The following is a 23,257-nucleotide window of genomic DNA, read 5'->3' as shown; positions in this document are numbered from 1 at the left end:
TTTTGAGTTAATGTTTTGCCCAATCCGGGTAGAATATGCAGTAGAACTTTCCTGAAGTATTGTAGCCCTGGTCTCAGATGATGCTTACTAGGAACACTGTCTATGCATTGTCTTCCAATAACAGCAGAAAGGAATTCTGGCCTAGCAAATAATGGGACAGAAAATGTGCCACTGTTTGTTTTTGTGATATCAGTGACCTAATTAACACCTTCTTGTTGGGTTTCAAAATTTTACTCTCAGAATCAATGTCAGAGACAAAGGTCTTAATTTTCATAAAATGTCATTTGTAGTGATTGTAATGAGGTCAGCCAGGTGGACCTCATAGATTATGAGTTCTCTGATTGGGACTGTTAATTTGGTCCAATCAGGGAGTCCTGGCTAACAGATATAAAACATGTATTAAACATCCTGTTCATTCTGAGATCCGAGATAACAAAGTGTGGAGCTGGATGAACGCAGCAGGCCAAGCAGCATCTTAGGATCACAAAAGCTGACGTTTCAGTCCTTTCATCAGAAAGTGTCAAGGATTTTCCACATGTAAATAAAGGGTGACTTGCTGATGGGATATTTCGGAGATGATGAGAAAAATGCATGCTCCTGGAGAAATTTGTTCGCAACAGTCATCTTTGAGTTGGGGTAAGGTCTTTTGACATCATGCTGCTAAATGGGAAGCTTGACTTGTTTGATCCTTCCATCAAAAACTGGAACCCCCCCCCCCCCCCCCCCCCCATATATGGAAAGAATACATTTTTTTTCTGGGCAAATGACATTGGGGCAGATGAAAAGCAGTGAGTAATTCTCCTGTCAGCTTGTGGATCCACAGCTTTTTTTTTTGTTATTAGGAGCCTAACTTTCCTTGAGGTACCTGATACTAAAATCTTTCAAGAGTTGACAGATTTAGTTAAGGAATATTGTGACCCCAAGCCGCCTTTAATTCTGAGATACGATCAGTTTTACTTGGCAATTTGAGAACGGGGAGAATCCGTATTTGGGTTTTTGACTGGGTTAAGATAACTGGCAGAGGCATGTGTCTTGGAGTTAACCCTTAATGGGATGCTGAGAGACCATTTGGTATGGGGGATTAATGATGTAACCATGCAAAAGTACTGACTAGCTGAAGCCCACCTGGACTTCAAACAGGTACTACAACTGGCTTTATCAATGGAAAATCCAGAAAGTGGAGCATATAAGTTGCAGGGTATTCTGATGGAAGTGGACACCCTCGCCAGTCTGACTGAGTTTGGGGAACACCACTTGGTGAAGGCAATTGCACAGCCTCAGTTAGGATATATCCTGAACAGAGAGTCCGTAGGTCAGTCCACAGCAAAACCCCAAAACAAAGTCTAGCCTTGGGCCAATGTTTACAATTTTCTTCATGATCCAGGTCGGTAAGCTATTTTAGTTGCTGCCAGTATGCAGACCTGAGACAGCAACAGAGCCCCATGAGACCTAAATTGGGTAAGTGAACTCATAGACGTCAGTATCCAGGAGAGTGCACACCTACATCTGCTTTGGAACAGTTACATTGTTTATCAACATGCAAATCAGAACCTATCAAAATCAACGTCTGGTTAAATGGTTACCTGGTTCTAAAGGAGGTCGATACTGCCGTGGCTGTTTCAGTGATTGCAGAATCAATCCTTAACAAAATTTGCTTTGGACTCTGACCCTTAAATTTGTGTAAGACTTCGGCTATACTGAGAATCTATACTGGGGAATCTTTATAGATTAAACGTACAACTTCGGTTCTGGTCATGCATGAGAAACAGCTGGTTCAGTTACCCCTGATTGTAGTGAAAGGCTCAGGCCCAAGCCTGATGGGGTGAAATTAATTGAGAAAGATTTGCCTAGTTTGGCTCAATGTCTTTTGATTAGAAAATAGCTGCGGGAGTGAAGTCCTAATTAAATACCTGGAAGAATTTCAGGAAGGTCTAAGAACTACCAAAGGTGCCAAGGCCATCTTACATGTGGACCACGAATCAATTCGATGATTCTGTAAGGCCCACCCACTACCATTTGCCTTATGGGCAAATATAGAGGCAGAAATCAGGAGACTGGAAAGTGAAGGAATCGTCAAACCAGTCCAGTTGCTGGAATGGGCCGCACCAGTTGTACTGATTGTGAATCCTGATGAGTGGTTTGCCTTTGTGGGGATTTTAAACAAGCAGTAATCCACTTTTTGCAGCTGGATAAATACCCAATCCATCACATAGAGGATTTATATACGAAGTCGGCAGTGGGGCTGAACTTTACAAAGCTAGTCATGAGCTACGTGTACTTGCAATTGCGGTTAGATGAGCATTCCTAGGAGTATACTATGATTAATACGCATAAGGGTTTGTACCAATATATAAAACTGCCATTGGGATACCATCAGCCTGTGCAATTTTTCAGCAGATGATGGAGAACATTTTACAACGCATATGGATAATGCTAATGTAGCAGTTGTAGCATATGGATAATGATGGGATAGTGTAGGGGGAGGGGCTTAGATTAGTTCACAGGTCGGTGCAACGTCGAGGGCCGAAGGGCTTGTTCTGCGCTGGATTGTTCTATGTTGTAACGTCTACTCTAGGTCATTTATCTAGAAGACCTGCTAATAAAAGGAAAAACCAATAAAGAGCACTTAGAGAACTTGGACATAATCCTTAAACATTTCTGCCAGGCAGGCGTATGCCTTAGAATTGATAAATGTATGTTCCATAGTGACCTACTTGTGCTGCAGGGATGACAAGACCGGGTTACACCCATTGGAAGATAAAGTGAGGCCAATCAAATGTGCCTTGGCTCCCATGTCTATACTGGAGCTTAGGCCCTTCCTTGGGTCAGTGAACTGTTACAGAAAGTTCATACATATCCTGGCACCACTACATCAACTCTTACACAAAGGGTCAGCCTTGGAAATGGTCGCACAGCAAAGCCATGGCTTCTAGGGAATTCAAGAAATAGCTATCATCCTCTCTGGTGTTGGTGCACTATGAAGTGAGATCTGGTATTGACATGCGACGCTTCTCGGTATGGTATTAGAATAGTATCGGCTGATAAGTGGCCCAATGAAGAGGAACGCCCAAGAGTGTACGCATCAACGGCTTTGGCTAATAAAGAGCATAAATATGTCCGGATAGAGAAGGAAGGTTTGACAGTCATATTTGGAGTCAGGAAGTTTCACCAGTACCTTTACTGATGTAAATTTGTAACAGTCATGGACCACAAACCCCTGCTAGATCTGCTTAAAGAGGACAAGGCAGTGCTGCCCGTAGCTTCAGGCCAAATTCAGTTGGATATCGTCAGCCTGTGCAGTTTTTCAGACTGCTCAAGATGAGGGTAAATTGCAGGCTGTTCAATTTAAGGATAGCTTTAGAGGCTGTACAATATAAGGATAATATTGCAGGCTACACAATTTGAGCGTAGTAGTGCAGTCTGCACAGCTTATAGATGGTAGTGCAGACTGCACAATGTTAAGGTGAATGTTGCAGATTGCATAATGAGAGGGTAATATTACAGACTGCTCAATAAGAGGGCAATATTGCAGGCTGCTCAGAGTAAGGGTAATATTGCAGACCGCACAGTTTATAAATAACGGTGCAGACTGCACACTGTTAAGGTGAATATTACCAATTGCACAATGTGAGGGTAATATTGCAGAGAGCTCAGTGTAAGGGTAATATTGCAGACTGCGCAATGTGAGGGCAATATTGCAGGCTGTGCAGTTTACAGATAATAGTGCAGACTGCACAATGGTAGGGCGAATATTGCAGACTGCACAATGTGAGGGTTATATTAGACCACATGTCACATAGATGCCCTGTGTGATGATGAGTACAAATTCCAGTGACACTAGAGGAGTAACAGGTACTGCCAGATCTGTTTTCAGCATGTGCCACATGCATCATATTTAATGTAACGTCAGTTCTGCTATCTGTTTGCTTTGTGCAATACATGGGAGCATGTTTAAAAGCTCACAAGAAGCCTGTTCAGAAGTGGCGGTTTGACTAAGACAACTCTATTGAAGAATTAGTGAAAAGGTCCATGACTCATTTCTATTTCTGTCTCACAATGAACGACATAAAGTACTCAGCCTAATCAGGAGATACATGACCTAACAGCAGCCTTCCAGTGCTCTGCTGTCTGCAGGCACCAAATTGTAACATTTAAGATAGATAATGGGTAGTGATTCTAAGCTGAGTTGGCAACTCATGTTAAATCAGTAGTATCTTAATCAATTCTTCCTCGCAATTGTCAGGAATCCATTTGATTCATTCAGTAGTAATTCTCTCACCCTGCACACCATTGAGGACAGATGGAAACAGTGGAATTAGAAAAGAAAAACATATCAGAAGTTAAGGTTCTTTATTTTAAATAGTCTGAAAAAGCTCTGTACTTACTCACCATACAGTACAGTGATGAGAGAGACAGGCATGACAAGGATTCCTACCAGCATGTCTGCTATGGCCAGAGACATGAGGAAATAGTTAGTGGCATTCTGCAGTTTTTTCTCCAGTGACACTGCCATGATAACCAAAATGTTTCCCCCGATTGTCAGGACGATGATGATGATGATAAGAAGGGCTGGCCAGTTTTTCCCCCTTCTCTCGCTGCAAGAGTCACTTGGTTGGGCTTCAGGGGCAAGGGTAAGGTTACAGGAGCCAGATCGATTTACAGTAAACCCTGTCAGGCCTCTGCTGCCAAGCACGCTGAGATTCAGCAGAAGAGGTGCCATGGAGTACGTGGTCAGGTTGAGAGTGTTCCCCACTTCAGTTAAAGAGCTCATTCTCCGAACCTCGTCTTTCGAGACTCACAGGCAGAATCTTTCATATTCAGTAGTGTCACCATCGGAGGCAAAAAGGAACACAAGGTCCTGACACGGAGAGCTGGGAATGTGCAAACTGAAAGCCATTATTCACCTGGTCTCTCTTGAGTATCATTAAAGACAACATTCACTCCGGTCCTGTCACCATTCTTAAGAAACATATACTCCAGACCGAAACTGCAGCAGCACAACCATTCCAAGTGATTCATCCTTGCGTGTGTTCATCACTGGCTTGTTTCACCAACTCCAGCTTCCTTTTAAAAACGATGCTGATTTCATTACGGTCAAAGAAAAATAATCTTTATCCCAGATCAAAACGGCACATGTAAAACCAGCCCTTGACCTCAGGCTTGTTATTCATTCATCAGTGAAATAAAGCTGCTGATGTTACACCTTCAAAAGCTCAAATTCTTTCCCTTTTGCTTCAGATGGATAGTTTCCTTGCAGTGGGGTTTTCAGAGTGTATGAGCTTGTTTGTCAGTGAGGAGGATCAGTCTGTGGTCTGTGTATTTTCATTCATTCTCCAGTGCATTTGTTCGCTGTCTTTCTGTCAGTTGTTCTCACCTCCTTTTGGCAGGGAATCAGCAATGACTGCTCAGTGTGGGTGGGCTGCACCACTAAGTATGGGACTTCCAGCAAAGCACTTTCATCATCTTTTCTACCAGTATCGTCTGCAGTGCTCCTCTGTCAGACTCTGAAAGGATAAATAGGATATGAGCAATGCTTTAACTACCTGTGATGATGTCATTCCATTCATACAAATTAATCAACAAGATTAATTTTTATACAAAGCATTTCATTTAATGCCTAGAAGCTGATATTATCATTCAATCTGTAATTATAACACAGCGTCTATAATGAATACTTTGACTTGCCATCTACACTCACATTAGGAAGATAATTGACTGCTTGAGTGACAAACATGAACATTAGGAATTGCTAATCCAAATGTATTTAAGTTTAGACCAAAAGATATAGGAGCAGAATTAGGCTATTTGGTCCATCAAGTCTGCTTCGCCATTCGATCATAGCTATTTGGATTAATTTATAAAATTATAGAACTAATTAGGGTCAAATATGAAAGATGCATGCAGTTTTGGACAACTCATAACTTACTCCTGTAATGAACAATCCATGATCTAGATATTTATGGAGATCTGTGCACTCCTATTTGATCCTAGCCTATCAAATCTCTGTTCATATCTGAATTGTTCCAGCTCAGGCAACGTCCTGGTAAACCTCCACTGCTCCCTCTCGAGTGCAATCACTGAACTGTAGCAGAAATGTACACTGTGTTCCACCTGTGGGGCCAACTTGTGTTATGTACAGCTCCATTATGACCTCCTTGCTGTTGTATTCAGTGCGTCGACCAATAAAGGCAAGTATCCCATATGCTGTCCTCACCATCTTATCTACCAGTCTCTGTTGACTTCAAGGAGCTATGGGCATGTACATCAAGGCCTTTAGAATCCTGCATACTTCCCAGGTGTCTACCATTGGTTCATTAATGTCCTTTAGGGAATGAAACTGCCATCCTTACCTGGTCTGTCCTATATGTGACTCCAGACTCAAAGCAATGTGTTTGACTCTCAACTGTCGTCTAGGAAATTAAGGAGGGGCAATAAATGTTGCCTAACCAGCGATGCCCTCATCCCATGAATGAAGAGAGGAAAAAAAAATTTGATATCTGCCCTCAGAGATAATGGGAACTGCAGATGCTGGACAATCCAAGATAACAAAGTGTGAAGCTGGATGAACAAAGCAGGCCAAGCAGCATCTTAGGAGCACAAAAGCTGACGTTTCGGGCCTAGACCCTTCATCAGAGAGACTCTCTCTGATGAAGAGTCTCGGCCCGAAACGTCAGCTTTGTGCTCCTAAGATGCTGCTTGGCCTGCTTTGTTCATCCAGCTTCACACTTTGTTATCTTGATATCTGCCCTGTTGGTTTGTTAATCCTCCCACAATGCATTACCTCTCTCTTTTCAGGATTAAATTCCACGTGCCACTGTTCAGCTCATCTGGCCAAGCTGTTTAAGGCTTTCCTCCTCGCTATTTCCCACACCAATTTTTGTGTCATCTGTCAACTTTCTAATCATGCCTCTGACATTTATGTCTAGATCATTAATATATAAAACAAGCAGTAAGGGACCAAACACCGAACCCTGTGGTATACCCCTGGAGACAGCTTTCAGTCACAAAATGCCCTTCAAACATCACCCTGCGCTTCCTGCCACTAAACCAATTTTGGGCCCACTATGTCAAATTGCCCTAGATCCTGTAGACGGTTAGCTTCTTTACCAGTTGTCATGCAAGACCATGTCAAAAGTCTTACTGAAGTTTGTATACCTACATCAACTGCACTACACTCATCAACACTCGAAAGATTGAATTAAATTTGTTTGGTGTGATTTCCACCTGACTATGGTGATTATTCTTGATTAATCTTTGTGTCTCCAAGTAGAGGTTAATTCTATCTTTCAGAATTTTATCCAATAATTTCTGTACCACTGATGTTAGACTGACTGGCTGGTAGTTCTCTGGTTTAGCCTCACCACCTTTCCTGAATAATGCTACCGTATTAGCTGTCCTCCAGTCATCTGGTACCCTTCCTGTAGCCAGACAGAATTAGAAAATTAATGTCTCCTCCGCAAGCAAAATATTACAACATAGCTAAGTACTCTCACTCACTCATCATCTGCCTGTAAGCTGCTGCATCGGACCAGTGACTGAGAGACTGAACAATTAATGTGTGATTTGCCCTGTGTTTACAGTAAAATACTGAGGGAGGGTCACTGGACCTGAAACGTTAACTCTGATTTTGTCTTCAAAAATGCTACCAGACCTGCTGAGCTTTTCCAGCAATTTCTGTTTTAGATCCTGGTTGATAGCATTCCCAGTTCTATGAATCCCTACAGTGTGGAAACAGGCCCTTCAGCCCAACAAGTCTACACTGACCCTCAGAGCATCAGACCCAGACCAATCCTCTATAACCCAACCTAATCTACACATCCCTGAACACATGAGGGCAATTTAGCATGGCCAATCCACCTAACCTACACATCTATGGACTGTGGGAGGAAACCGGAGCACCCGGAGGAAACCCATGTAGACAGAGGGAGATAACAATGTGTAGACCTGGATGAACACAGCAGGCCAAGCAGCGTCAGAGGAGCAGGAAGGTTGACGTTTCGGGCCTAGACCCTTCTTCAGAAATGGGGGAGGGGAAGGGGGGGTCTGAAATAAATAGGGAGAGAGGGGGAGGTGGATAGAAGATAGATAGAGGCAAAGGTAGGTGGAGAGGAGACAGACCAGTCAGAGAGGTGGGTTTGGAGCCAGTAAAGGTGAGTGTAGGTAGGGAGGAGATAGGTCAGCCCAGGGAAGATGGATAGGTCGAGGGGGCAGGATGAGCTTAGTAGGTAGGAGATGGGGGTGGGGCTTGAGGTGGGAGGATGGGATAGGTGGGAGGAAGGACAGGCTAGGGAGGCAGGGACGAGCTGGGCTGGTTTTGGGATGTAGGGAGAAGGGAGATTTTGAAGCATGTGAAGTCCACGTCGATATCATTGGGCTGCAGGGTTCCCAAGCAGAATGAGTTGCTGTTCCTGCAACCTTTGAGTAACACCGTTATGGCACTGCAGGAGGCCCAGGATGGACATGTCATCTGCAGAATGGGAGGAGGAGTTGAAATGGTTCGCAACTGCAGTTGTTTAGTGTGAACCGAGTGTAGGTGTTCTGCAAAGCAGTCCCCAAGCCTCCGCTTGGTTTCCCCGATGTAGAGGAGGCCACAACGGGAACAGCGGATGCAGTATATGACATTCGCAGATAAGCAGATGAACATCTGCTTAATATGGAAAGTCATCTTGGGGCCTGGGATGGGGGTGGCGGGGGAGGTGTTAGGGCAGGTGTAGCACTTCCTGTGGTTGCAGGGAAAAGTACTGTGTGTGGTGGGGCTGGAGGGGAGTGTGGACCGGTCAAGGGAGTCACAGAGAGAGTGGTCCCTGCAGAAAGCAGATAAGGGTGGGGAAGGAAAAATGTTTTTGGTAGTGGGGCCAGATTGCAGATGGTGGAAATGCCGAAGGATAATGCTTTGGATCTGGAGGTTGGTGGGGTGGTATGTGAGGACGAGGGGGATTCTGCTTTGGTTGTTATTGCAGGGAGGGGGAGTGAGGGATGAGTTGGGGGAAGTGCGGGAGACATGGTCGAGGGCATTCTCGACCACTGACGGGTGGATGTTGTGGTCCTTGAAAAACGAGGATATCTGAGATGTATGAGAGTGTAATGCCTCATCCTGGGAGCAGATGCGGTGGAAGCGAAGGAATTGGGAATAGGGGATGGCATTTTTGCAGGAGGGTGGGTGGGAGGAGGTGTATTCTCGGTAGCTATGGGAGTCGGTGGGGTTGAAATGGATATCGGTTTCTAGGTAGTTGCCAGAGATGGAGACAGAGAGGTCCAGGAAGGTGAGAGAAGTATTAGAGATGGTCCAGGTGAACTTAAGGTTAGGGTGGAAGGTGTTGGTGAAATGGATGAACTGTTTGAGCTCCTCGGAGCACGAGGTGGTACCAATACAGTCATCAATGTAACAGAGGAAGAGGTAGGGTTTCGGGCCAGCATAGGTACAGAAGAGGGATTGTTCCACTTAACCCACAGAGAGGCAGGCATAGCTTGGGCCTATGAAGGTACCCAAGGCCACCCTCTTTGTCTGTAGGAAGTGGGAGGAATTGAAAGAGAAGTTGTTGAGGATGAGGGTGAGATTGGCTAACCGGATGAGGGTGCCAGTGGAGCGGGACTGGTGGGCCTGTGGGACAGGAAGAAGATGAGGGCCTTTAAGGCCATCTGTATGGGGAATGCAGGCATATAGGGACTGGACATCCATGGAAAAAATGAGGTGTTGGGGAGTTGGAAGTTCTGGAGGGCGTGGGTGTCCTGGATGTAGGTAGGGAGTTCCTGGACCAAAGGAGAGAAAATGGAGTCGATATATAGCTGGAGGTGAGTTTGGTGGGGCAGGACCAGGCGGAGACAGTGGGTTGACCAGGGCAGTCAGGTTTGTGGATTTTGGGAAGGAGATAGAAGCGGGTGGTGCAGGGTTGGGGACCGATGTGGGTGGGAGGTCACCTGAAGTGATGAGGTTGTGGATGGTTTGGGAGATGATGGTTTGGTGTTCGGGGTGGTGTAATGATCAAAGCAGCGGTAGGAGGAGGTGTCAGAGAGTTGGCACCCCATCTCTTCCAGAAACCACCAAACCATCATCTTCCAAATCCTAGGCCTCCTGCAATGCCACAATGATGCGACCTGAAGGTTGCAGGAACAGCAACTGATATTCCGCTTGGGAACCCTGCAGCCCAATGGTATCAATGTGGACTTCACAAACTTCAAAGTCCGTCCTCCACCTACCACATCCCAAAAGCAGCCCAGTTCTTCCCCACCTCCCTAACCTATCCTTCCTCTCACCTATCCCCTCCTCCCACTCAAGCCCCATCCCCATCTCCTACCTCCTACCTCCTAACCTCATCCCGCCCCCTTGACCTCTCCGTCCCCCCTGGACTGACCTATCTCCTCCCTACCTACACTCACCTTTACTGGCTCCATCCCTGCCTCTTTCACTGGTCTGTCTCCTCTCCACCTATCTTCTCCTCTATCCGCCTCCCGCTCTCTCCCGATTTATTTCAGAACCCCTTTCCTGAAGAAAGGACTAGGTCCGAAACTTCAGCCTTCCTGCTCCTCTGTTGCTGCTTGGCCTGCTGTGTTCATCCAGCTCTTGTTATCTCAGATTCTCCAGCATCTTCAGTTCCCACTATCTCTGTGCAATCTCCACACAGTCACCCAAGGGTAGAATTGAACCCATGTCCCTTGCACTGTGAGGCAGCAGTGCTAACCACTGAGCCACCGTGCTGCTCTTCTTTTGGTTTTTAGCTTAGACCATAACTTTTTCTTACTGTAAAGGTAAATGTAAGGTGTTGCACTCGGGTATAATTTGATTTGCCAAACTGCTCAACTTTATGCAAAACACACTTTATTTTACACATTAAAATACAGACAAAATAAAATAAAATAATTGGCTTCACTGCAGCTCTTGAAATGCTTAACAAAACAACATATATATTAACTACTACTAATTATAGTTTCAATATAGTAACATGCCATAAGCGCACCCTTGGCAAAGGCAAATTCAGTCAAATGGGTTGTCACACATGCAATTCTAGCAGCAGGAAGAGAACCCCAGTGTTTAGCTGCAATAGAGAGAGGTATAAGAGCTTCCACATCCAGCTTCAGAACCCCAGCAAGTGCAGAAAGCAAAGAAACTAAAAATCGTGGTTTTATGAGAGCTTGACTTCACCTATTCAATCTGTTTTTGTTGTTACAATTGTTAAAAAAAAAACCAAGACCTCACAAGTTGTTTACTCTGTTGGCTTTCAGCAGAGCACTCATCACCTCTATCTCAACCTTTCTTCTTAAAAAAAAGGACAAAAAGCACCTCTTAAAGCCACAGTATCATCACAGTCTGCAGGTCTACAAGAGTTTACGAATGGGTAATGTTTAAGTTCAAGAATTATAAATTGAAAAATGTATTTTGTTTGCCTTAGTTTAGAACTGATTGATTTATTTGTGATAAATAGTAGTGTTTTGTCAAGTACAGAAACCTGGTCAGTTTATTTTTATATAATTTATGTTCTTCAGAGAGGAAAATTAGAGATTTAGTGGTGGATCTCAAGTATCCATGCACTTTCCCAAGTGGATAGTGACAATGAGCACACTCCATGATTAACTCTCCACAATCCACTCATGTACAGTCTGTGTTCTATTCATTTACAGAAACGTCCCATGATCCACGCATGAGCAGTCCATGATCTATTCATATGCATGAGCACAGTCCCTGAATAACTTATATCCATAAACATTGTCCATTACCAAATATATATACAAACAGGATTTACAGTCTACTCACATACAGCAACATGGTTCATCATCCACTCATTTGCCTAACTTCTGTCCATGATCTTTAATTGTGACTTCACACACTTAATTTTCTTCCAAAGGAATGCTTTTATCCGTATCAATCTTAATGAATCACTTAAGAAACACCAATTTGATGAGATCACCACATAATCTCCTAAATTCAGAGTACTGAAAACTGCTCTCACTGTGTAACCCTGGTGTCTAGTGAATCTGCACTGCCTCCCTCCTAAGTCAGTCTTCCCTGAGGTTTGGTGAACAGACCTAAACACAATTGTTGACTTTCCAATGTGTATACAGACAGACACACACACAGACACTTAGTGTCCTGATTTGCAAAGGGGCAAAATCATAAATCTGAAACAACAAAGTTAAAAAAAATTAATTGCTAAATGAAGGCATGTAATTCCCATGTAAACCTGCAGGTTGGGATAGCGGGTAGATTTTGCTGTGAAGTGATATCTGCTCTGTAGAAGCTTTCTGCCCCTGACTTTCTATTAACCTGGGATATCTAGCAGACATGTGGTTAGACAGTGTGATGACAGTTTAGTGACAATGTAAGGAAAGTGTTGGGGGAAGCAGTGTTGATAATGTGTGTAATATACCTTGATTTTCATTTAGAGCCCAAGGATTGCATGTGACAAATATACCGCTGTGCTCAGTCGGGCAGAGTCTGTGTCTCATTTCATGGTCTCTCTCAGTCTGTATACATGGTATAGTGGTTTTATTACTGGATTCATTATTCAGAGACTGAGCTTGTAAATCCAAACATAATAGTTTAACTGTTTTAGATAGGTTTGAAAATTTCTGGGATGGAATTTTGCACCGCAACAATAAAACAAAACGGGGCAAACAGAATAAAACTAAACAAAATCAGGATCTCGACATTCCAGTTTTTCCCTGAAGGTTTAAACAGCAAGATCTGAATCTCACTACCCAACAGTGCTTACGTTATTTCTGCATATTCACATCTCATTAATTGCCCAGAGATAATGGGAACTGCAGATGCTGGAGATTCCAAGATAATAAAATGTGAGGCTGGATGAACACAGCAGGCCAAGCAGCATCTCAGGAGCACAAAAGCTGACGTTTCGGGCCTAGACCCTTCATCTGATGAAGGGTCTAGGCCCAAAACGTCAGCTTTTGTGCTCCTGAGATGCTGCTTGGCCTGCTGTGTTCATCCAGCCTCACATTTTATTATCATTAATTGCCCAACTTGTTTTATTGCTGTGGAGTTTTCAGTTCTCTGTCCCTTCTCTAAGATGCCAGGTGGCACCAGTTCCCAAAATTTGGTGGTTACCAGCTCAATGCTCACTTCTGCAGGTCTTTGTTCACCTCAACCTTCACCACAATATCCCTGCATACTCCACACACTGTCCTCTACCGTTTGTCCAAGCAAGCAGTTGATAGTGGCAAACCATCAGTGTCACCATATCATCAGGTCTGATTCAGACCAACTCTCCCACTGCTTTGGCACTCAGGAACTTACATTCCTTTGTCTTCTAGCTTTGCGCCCAGGTACAGATGTATATCTCATGTATTTCCTGACAATGTATGTCTCTTAGCTTCATTGTTTAGGGCACCGACACTTTGCTTTGCTGCCAGCTTCTGTGGCTTGTTTTGCTTTATGCAGAGGGAGAGGCATGTAGTTTATTACAGATCAAACTATTTAACAGTCAAGGCGCTGGACATGTTTTTCTTCTGCACATTGCTACATCATTATCACCCAGAGGCCCATGCACCGAAAAGAAAATTGGAGGGAATGCTGCTTGCATGGGTCGGCCACCATGTGACTCTTCTCCCACATTAACTTAGGTCATGGGAACAGGAGTCAGCCAATTACACCCTCAATCCCTTTCCACTCCATTCATTGATATCATGGTTTTTTGTGACCTGACCCTATATCCCTTAATACTCAGTCATCTCAGATTTAAAATTAAGAATTGGTCCAGCATTAAATGTAGGAGTATTTCCAAATTACAATCCTGAAGACTTAGATTGACATTTTAGATTGTATTCCCAGATTTATCGCTGCCTTGTCTCAGTGAACCTCTAATTGTTAGGGCGGCACAGTGGCTCAGTGGTTAATACTGCAGCCTCACAGCACCAGGGACGTGGGTTCAATTCCAGCCTCAGGCAACTGCCTGTGCAGAGTTTGCACATTCTCCCTGTGTCTGTGCAGGTTTTCTGTGGGTGCTCTGGTTTCCTCCCACAGTCCAAAGATGTGTGGGCTAGGTGGATTGGCCATGCTAAATTACCTGTAGTGTTAAGGGGTTTGTGGGCTTAGGGGGATGGGTCTGGGTGGGATGCTCCAAGGGACAGTGTGGACTTGTTGGGCCAAAGGGCCTGTTTCACACTGTAGGGAATCTAAACTATCTGTTTCCCTAAACACATTTCAAACTCACTTTCATTAAATCTCCCCTGAATCTTCTAAATTCTGGGGAATACCCCCATTTGTGTCATAATTTATCCCTTCAAATTCCATATGCCAATCTGTTAAACTTAGGCTGTGCATCTCCAAGGCTGACATGTCCTTTTTATGGGAGGTCCCAGAACTGCTGAGTCCTCCAGGTGTAGCCTAACCAGGAATATGTTTGGCTGTATTTTGACCCCTAACCCTTTGCGTTCCAGTCTTCTGGCCTTAACGGCTTTTGTTCTTTGCTGGACTGATTCCTGTATCGGTTTGGAACACTTTTTAATAAGTTGTGTACCTGGCCTCTCAAGCCTCATTGGGCCTCTGCTATTTCTAGCTTTTCATCATTTGGAAAGTGTCCAGTTCTGTTCTTTAGGTCCAAAGTGGGTGCCCTCAGATTTGTCGACGGTACAATCCATTTGCTGGACATTTGCTCATTCACATATTTTGCTGGTCTGTTTGTAGTTTTATTTGTCTAGTAATTTCATTATTTTCTTTATCACTATTATTCTTTATCAATTGATTTTGGTGAATCCTTGTTTCAGATTCAATGATGACTCTTCACCAACTTAACTGACTCTAGCCTGTAATCTGAAATGGTAGACTTATCCAGTCAGTTCTACCAATCAATGTGGCTACCTTGGTAACAACCTGGTGTTTTGGTTTTAAAGACCTGGACTATTAAGTGTGGTCTTTTGCATTAATGTATAATATCAAATCCAACTCTAATATTAAAAATCCTGTGAGTAGTTATAATGAAATGATAACCAACAGTGCAAACACAGTTAGGGAAGCAACAGCAAGAATGTTATTTTTAAAATTAAGCCAATTCTCAAAATGGACTTTAATTTACAATTTCCATCTTTTTATTATAGGTAAAATGCTATCACAACAATGAGAAACTTAGCGCACAGTTTTCATAAGTTGTTGTTTTACATCTTGCTGTGATAAATCTCATACTATTCCCCTAGTCACGCAATACAAGACACTCTTGAAGTAACGTAATTATAGATTAATAACAGCTAGATTCAGGGAAGAATTCTTCTCTTCCAAAACAGAGATTCCTTCCCGCAGTTTTCAATGACTGAAATTGGAAGTGATGTTGAACGGTTAACAGTTTTAGCCATTGGTGCAGATGAGAAGATAATATTTTCCCTCTTTAAATGGCTAAAATAAACAGCAGCAGAAAAGACTTATCCCCAGATGGCTGTTTAAAGACAATTGGCTTCCAGCAGCTATATTAAATTGGGCTTTTTATACTTGTGTGGACATGCTGTTGTGTACAGGGTGCATATAAATTGAAACAACAAGGCAGTGCATTTGGCATGTTGGTGTTATGGTAATGTCACTGGACGAGTTATGTTGAGAGCCAGAGTTCAATCCTACCATAGCAGCAAATGGAATTTGATTTCAGTTAATTAAGAAATCTCAAATTGAAAAACTAATTTCAGTAACAGCAACTGTTTTAAAATCCTGCTTCAAGTCACAAATAGCTTGATGTACTTACTGTCTGAAAACCACCGGGTGTGTTTTAAAAGATTAAAACCATATTCCAGTGTCTTTCAGCAGCCATTGCTAAGATGGCTTTGTGTTCCTGTATTTTATACATTTCAAAACTATTACATTGGAGTCAACCTATCAGCAGGAATGCAATACAGATAACCACCTGAGAGGAATGTAAATGAGCCACCTCTCCCGATCCATTCGTAGAACTTCTGGACAGCGCTAGAATGGACACTAAGTAATAGATGTAATTGCCATGGGGTCATTTTGGTGCCACCAGACTGTTTTAGGCACCTATCCAACTTGCGTGTTCCAGTTTGGCAAGAGGAATACCACTTACTGAAGGTATTTTCCTTGAAGAAAGTGTAGCTTCTTGCATGTTAGTGACTGAGTACAACTTACACTGAGGTGATAGACAATGTTACAGACAGTCTGAGCACATGGATTATCCTAAACTACGCTCCCCTCAGATACATTTGACGTCTTCATAATGGGCACTGCTTAACACACTCCTTAGTATTAATCCTTTCAGATTATTACATTTTTTAACAATAATAATCACCCTGGTCATTGACAGTGGAATTCATCCATGTAAACTATAGACCTGGAATCCACTTGTCATGACCATATTTGGGTAACTGCCCAGCTGGAGAGAGAGGACCACGTGACAAGCAAAAACAAAAACGTTGTTTTGTGTTCAAGGAAAGTCCAACCACAGAACAGAAATGGAAAAGATGCTGAATGGTTAGGAGGCCTGAGTGAGCTGTTCCCTCTCTCCATCTAGCCTATAGGTTTGAGCTGTGTCTGCTAATGAGCATTTACTTGCTACAGGCCGAGTTTTGAGAAGAGGCAAGCAACTTATGACTCCATAAGGCAAGACAAAGTGAGCATTGAGCTGGTAACCACTGAGTTTTGGTAATTGGCCACCGTGTGTACATTATCATAATGCTGAATCCTGATGGACCTCAAGCTCAGCCTAAAAAACATTCAAATCTGTGAGTGTGTGTGTGTGTGTGTGTAGCCTGGAATTAAGACAATAAATGTCCTAGATAATAAAATGTGAGGCTGGACGAACACAGCAGGCCAAGCAGCATCTCAGGAGCACAAAAGCTGACGTTTCGGGCCTAGACCCTTCATCAGAGGGTCCTCATTCTTTTACAAAAAGAAGTGCAAGCAGATCTATCTGTCTATGCATTTAACTCTCACAACACATAAACAGTTAGACATGATAATAAAATGTGAGGCTGGATGAACACAGCAGGCCAAGCAGCATCTCAGGAGCACAAAAGCTGACGTTTCGGGCCTAGACCCTTCATCAGAGAGGGGGATGGGGGGAGGGAACTGGAATAAATAGGGAGAGAGGGGGAGGCGGACCGAAGATGGAGAGTAAAGAAGATAGGTGGAGAAGGTGTGGGTGGGGAGGTAGGGAGGGGATAGGTCAGTCCAGGGAAGACGGACAGGTCAAGGAGGTGGGATGAGGTTAGTAGGTATGAGAGTGTCGGTGGAGGGGGCCTGGTCGGGCCTGCGGGACAGGAAGAAGCGGAGGGCCTTGAGGCCATCTCCATGCGGAATGCAGGTGTACAGGGACTGGACGTCCATGGTGAATATGAGGTGTTGGGGGCCAGGGAATTGGAAGTCCTGGAGGAGGTGGAGGGCGTGGGTGGTGTCACGGACATAGGTGGGGAGTTCCTGGACCAAAGGGGAGAAAATGGAGTCCAGATAGGTGGAGATGAGTTCGGTGGGGCAGGAGCAGGCTGAGACGATGGGTCGACCAGGGCAGGCAGGTTTGTGGATTTTGGGAAGGAGATAGAAACGGGCCGTGCGGGGTTGGGGAACAATGAGGTTGGTGGCTGTGGTACCTGGTTTGCTTCAGGACATGGTCGAGCAGTTTCAAGGCCGAAGAGATTACAAGAGAGTTGCAATGGGAGAGAGATTCCCTGAGGTTGGTCCGGAGGGAGGAGGGTAACTTCTTCAGGTTAGGCATCCCTGGAAGAGGCTTCGCAGTGAGGTTAAAATAGTATCAGAGATAATGGGAACTGCAGATGCTGGAGATTCCAAGATAATAAAATGTGAGGCTGGATGAACACAGCAGGCCAAGCAGCATCTCAGGAGCACAAAAGCTGACGTTTCGGGCCTAGACCCTTCATCAGAGAGGGGGATGGGGGGAGGGAACTGGAATAAATAGGGAGAGAGGGGGAGGCGGACCGAAGATGGAGAGTAAAGAAGATAGGTGGAGAAGGTGTGGGTGGGGAGGTAGGGAGGGGATAGGTCAGTCCAGGGAAGACGGACAGGTCAAGGAGGTGGGATGAGGTTAGTAGGTATGAGAGTGTCGGTGGAGGGGGCCTGGTCGGGCCTGCGGGACAGGAAGAAGCGGAGGGCCTTGAGGCCATCTCCATGCGGAATGCAGGTGTACAGGGACTGGACGTCCATGGTGAATATGAGGTGTTGGGGGCCAGGGAATTGGAAGTCCTGGAGGAGGTGGAGGGCGTGGGTGGTGTCACGGACATAGGTGGGGAGTTCCTGGACCAAAGGGGAGAAAATGGAGTCCAGATAGGTGGAGATGAGTTCGGTGGGGCAGGAACAGGCTGAGACGATGGGTCGACCAGGGCAGGCAGGTTTGTGGATTTTGGGAAGGAGATAGAAACGGGCCGTGCGGGGTTGGGGAACAATGAGGTTGGTGGCTGTGGTACCTGGTTTGCTTCAGGACATGGTCGAGCAGTTTCAAGGCCGAAGAGATTACAAGAGAGTTGCAATGGGAGAGAGATTCCCAGTTAGACATGCACTGATTTGACAAGCATACCCTTTTTAAAAAAAAATGCTTGTTTTGGTTGCACAAGGATTTCTAGAAAAGGCAGACATTTACCCCCACCTCACCTGATAATAACAGTGACCATGAAGAAATGGACTGTTTAAAAAATCCCATTCTGGTTAACTAACATCCTTTCCAAAGCATATCAGCTGCTTCTATCAAGTCTGGCTGAAGTATGACTCAAGATTGTCCCCTCAAAGATCAAGAAAATCATATTCACTGAATCACATCTTACAGTTGAATTCCTAAACATCTCCATCATTAGCTGTAGAGGTGAGGACACAGTGGCATATAATGATCATCTCTAACAAGAGAGAATCTAGCCATCACCCTTTGACAGTCATCTACCACTATCAACATCTTTGGTTTACCAATGATTAGAAAGTGAACTGAACCAGGCATATAAGTTTGGTGACTGCAAGGCAGGTCGGAGGCTAGGGTTTCTGCGGTGAGTAACCCACCTCCTGTCTCCATGATGCCTATCCACTGCAGACAAGGCACAAGTCAGGAGTGTGATGGATTGTTCTCCATTTGCCTGGTTTGAGTGCAGCCCCAATAATATTCAAGAAAATCAATACCGTCCAAGATAGTGCAGCTCATTGATTGACCCCACAATGACCATCTTCAACATTCACGGCTGCCATGGTGGCATCAGTGTGTACTACCTACAAAATGCACTGCAACAATTCACCATGGATCCTTAGACAGCACTTTTCAAACCCTTGACCACTATCATCTAGAAGACACAGGGAACATAGACACCATCACCTGCAAGTCCCCTTCTATTTGATGTGGAAATAAATTGTCGCTCCTTTCAGTGTGGCTGGGTCAGAATCCTGGAACTCACACCATAACAGCACTGTAAACCTTCCTACACCTCAAAGGCCACAACTGACCACACCTTTCTCCAGGAGAATTAGAAATGCTGACCTATAACTGCTGACCTACCTAGTAACACTCACATGCAATTTAAAAAAAAACAAAATTTTAATAATGGTGAGGGATTTTCCCTGAGAGTTTTAACCTAAACTCCACACTACATGAAGTCTCATGACATCAGGCTAAACAGGGGCAAGAAAACCTCTTGCTGATTGCCACATACCACCCTCCCTCAGCTGATGAATTGGTACTCCTCAATGATGAACAATGCCATGGAAGAAGTACTGAGGTTAGTAAGGGCACCAAATGTACTCTGCGTGGGGGATTTCAGTGTCCATCACCAAGAATGGCTTGGCAGCAGCACTGATTGAGCTGGTTGGGTTGGAAAAGACATAGCTGCTAGACTGGGTCTGCAGCAGGTGGTGAGGCAACTAACAAGAGGGAAAACCATACTTGACCTTATCCTCACTAATTGACTGCTGCAGATTCATCAGTCCATGACAATGTAGGTAAGAATGACCACTGCACAGTCCTTGTGGAGACAAGTCCCACCTTCACATTGAGAATACTAGAACACCATTAGATGTAGGAGCAGAAGCAGCTGTTTGGTGCATTGGCTCCACTCTATCAATTAACGTGAACGTGGATGCTCTGGTAATCCTCAACTTTACTTTCATGCCAGTTCCAAAGAACTCTTGATTCCCTTCCTGATTTAACAATCTGCCTATCTCAGCCTTCAGTATACTTAACAACCCAAATATCTCCTGTCATGTTGTGTGCATGACTACCCTGCTAATTGGGATAGACTTTGAACAGATCTAGTGACTCTAAAGTAAAGCTAAGAAGCACTGTCAGCCATTAGCAGGAACATTCAACCAAAACCTGCAGCCTCATAGCCTGGCATATCTCCCATTCAACCATTACCATCAAGCCGGGAGATCAAAGCTGTTTCAGTGGAGAGTGCAGGAGGGCATTCTAGGAGCAGCACCAGGCATACCTGAAGATGAGGTGTCGACCTGGTGAAGCCACCAAACAGGACTACTTGCAAGCCCAACAGCATAAGCAGCAAGTAATAGACAAAGCCAGGTGATTGCACAACCAGTGGATCACATCTAAGCTCTGCAGTCTTGCCACATCCAATCATAAAAGGTGATGGACAATTAAACAACGCACTGGAAGTGGAGGCTCCACACATAGCTCATCCTCAATGGGAAGAGCACGGCACATCAGTGCAAAAGATAAGGCTGAAGCTTTTACAGCAATCTTCAATCAGAATTGCTAAGTGGATGATCCGTCTGAGCTTGCTCCACAGGTCCCCAGCATCATAGATAACAGTCTTCAGCTAATTCGATTCACCCCACGTGATATCAAGAAATGACTTGAGGCTATGGCCCTGACAACATTACAGAAATAGTACTGAAGACTTGTCCTTCAGAACTTGCCGCTCCCCTAGCCAAGCTGTTCCAGTACAGTTACAACACTGGCATCTACCTGACATTGTGGAAAATTGCCTAAGAATTTCTTGTACATAAAAAGCAGGACAAATCTACCCCAGCCAATTACCACCCCATCAGTCTCTGCTCGACCATCAGTAAAGTGATAGAAGGTGTCAACAACAGGGCTATCAAGCAATAACTTGCTCAGTGATACCCAGTTTGGGTTCTGCCAGGGCTACTGAACTCCTGACTTCATTACAGCCTTGGTTCAAATATGGACAAAAGAGTTGAATTCCAGAGGTAAGGTGAGAATAACTGCTCTTGATATCAAGGACACATTCAACTTTGTATGGCATCAAGGAGTCCTGGCAAAGCTGGAATCAGTGAGCACTGGGGGAAAACTCTCCGGTGGTTGAAGTCGTACCTGTCACATAGGAAGATGGTTAAGATTTTTGGAGGTTGGTCATCTCAGCTCCAAGACATCACTGTAAAAGTTCCTCAGGGAATTGGCCTAGGCCTAACCATCATCAGCTGCTTCATCAATGATCTTCCCTTCGTCAAACGGTTAGATCTGGGGTGCTCATTGTGCAATTGTCAATGTTCAGTCAGATTCATGGGTCCTCTGATACTGAAACTGTTTATCTGCATTTACAGCAGGCTGCGGGCAACATTCTGGCTTTGGCTAATAAGTGGCAAGTAATATTTGCCGTACACATGTGTCAGGCAATGACCATCTCTACTCACAGGAAATCTAATAATCTCTGCTTGACATTCAATGGCTTCAAAATCACTGAATCCCTTGTCATCAGCATCCTGGATTTCCCACTGACAGGAAATTAAATTATTCAATGATGGCTACAAGAGCAAGTGAGAAGATGTGAATTCTATAACAAGTAAATCACCTAATGACTCCCCAAAGCCTGTCCACCATCTACAAGGCACAAGTCAGGTGTGTGATGGAATAGTCCCCACTTGCCTGGATGACTGCAGGTCCAACAACTCTTAAGAAGCTTGACACCATCCAGGATGAGCAACCGTAACATGACAGAAGTTTTTAGCAAGATAGCGAGTAAGGTAGTTGATTTGGAGGTGAGGGTACTGAATCTTAATGAAGGAAACTATGAAGAAATGGGGTGTGAGTTGGCCTTGATAAATTGGAGAGAGTTACTTAAAGCGATGACAGTGGATAGGCAATGGCAAACATTCAAGGAACGCATGGGGGAACTGCAACAACGGTTTATTCCCGTCTGTGGCGAAAGCAAAATGGGCCAGAGGGCCAATCCATGGCTTACAAAGGAAATTAAAGATAGTATCTGATCCAAGGAAGAAGCATACAGATTGGCCATGAAAAATAACATGACTGAGGATTGGGAGCAGTTTAGAATTCAGCAAAGAAGGGCCAAGGGATTGATTAGGAAAAGGAAAATACAGTATGAAAGTAAGTTTGTAAGGAACATAAACACTGATGCTAAGGGTTTCTATAGGTATGTGAGGCGAAAGAGATTGACGAAGACATATGTAGATCCCCTACCGACAGAAACGGAGGAATGTGTAATAGGCGACAAAGAAATGGCTGAGCAACTGAATACATACTTTGGTTCTGTCTTCACAAAACAGGACACAAATCAGATATCAGAAATGTTTGAGAATGCAAGATTTAGTGAAAGGGAAAAATTGAGGGAGATCAATAATAGTAGAGAAATGGTGCTGATGGGATTGAAAGTGAATAAATCCTTCGGGCTCAATAATCTACAACCCAGAGTACTTAACGAAGTGGCTCTAGAAATAATAGATGCATTAGTGGTCATCTTCCAGGATTCTATAGACTCTGTAACAGTCCCTGCAATTTGGACAGTGGCTAATGTCACTCCAATATTAAAAAATGGAGGTAGAGAGAAAACAGGAAATTATCGACCAGTAAGCCTAACATCGGTAGTTGGGAAAATTCTCAAACCCATTATCAAGGACTTGATAATGGAGCATTTGGAATGTAGTGGCAGGATCAGACAGAGTCAGCATGGATTTATGAAGGGGAATCATGCTTGACAAATCTGTTAGAATTCTATGAAGATGTAACTAGTAGAGTTGTCAAGGGGAAGCCAGTTGATGTAATATTTTGGACTTTTAGAAAGCGTTTGACAAAGTCTGGCGTGAGAGTTATTGTGCAAGATTGAAGCACATGGTATTGGGTTAAATGTATTGTCATGGATAGGAAATTGGTTGGCAGAGAGGAAACAAAGAGTAGGAAGTTACAGGTCCTTTTCAAATTGGCAGGCAATAACTAGATGGGTACCACAGGGATCGGTGCTGAGACCCCTACTATTCACAACATATATTAATGATATGGATAAGGGAACAAAACGTAATATCTCCAAGTTTGCAGATGATACCAAGTTTGGTGGGAAGGTGAACCGTGATGAGGATGCAGAGATCCTACAGCAAGATAGAATAGGGGAGGAA

At 44.1% G+C, this 23,257-nt stretch overlaps 1 protein-coding gene across 2 annotated transcripts in view; it reads right to left on the bottom strand.

The window, feature by feature from the left end:
* The window catches only part of LOC125456790 (5-hydroxytryptamine receptor 2A), a 342,509-nt gene that overhangs the window by 83,060 nt on the left and 236,192 nt on the right, over positions 1–23,257 (bottom strand). For both annotated transcript variants that reach the window (XM_048540197.2, XM_059650432.1), the window contains one exon: positions 4,390–5,504. In XM_048540197.2, the coding sequence (XP_048396154.1) occupies positions 4,390–4,771 (382 nt within the window). In that variant the 5' untranslated portion in view covers positions 4,772–5,504. The remainder of the gene's footprint in view (positions 1–4,389; positions 5,505–23,257) is intronic.

This window comes from Stegostoma tigrinum, chromosome 12, assembly GCF_030684315.1.
Source record: "Stegostoma tigrinum isolate sSteTig4 chromosome 12, sSteTig4.hap1, whole genome shotgun sequence".
Taxonomy (NCBI): Eukaryota; Metazoa; Chordata; class Chondrichthyes; order Orectolobiformes; family Stegostomatidae; genus Stegostoma; species Stegostoma tigrinum.
This window is presented reverse-complemented; position numbering and strand designations above follow the sequence as displayed.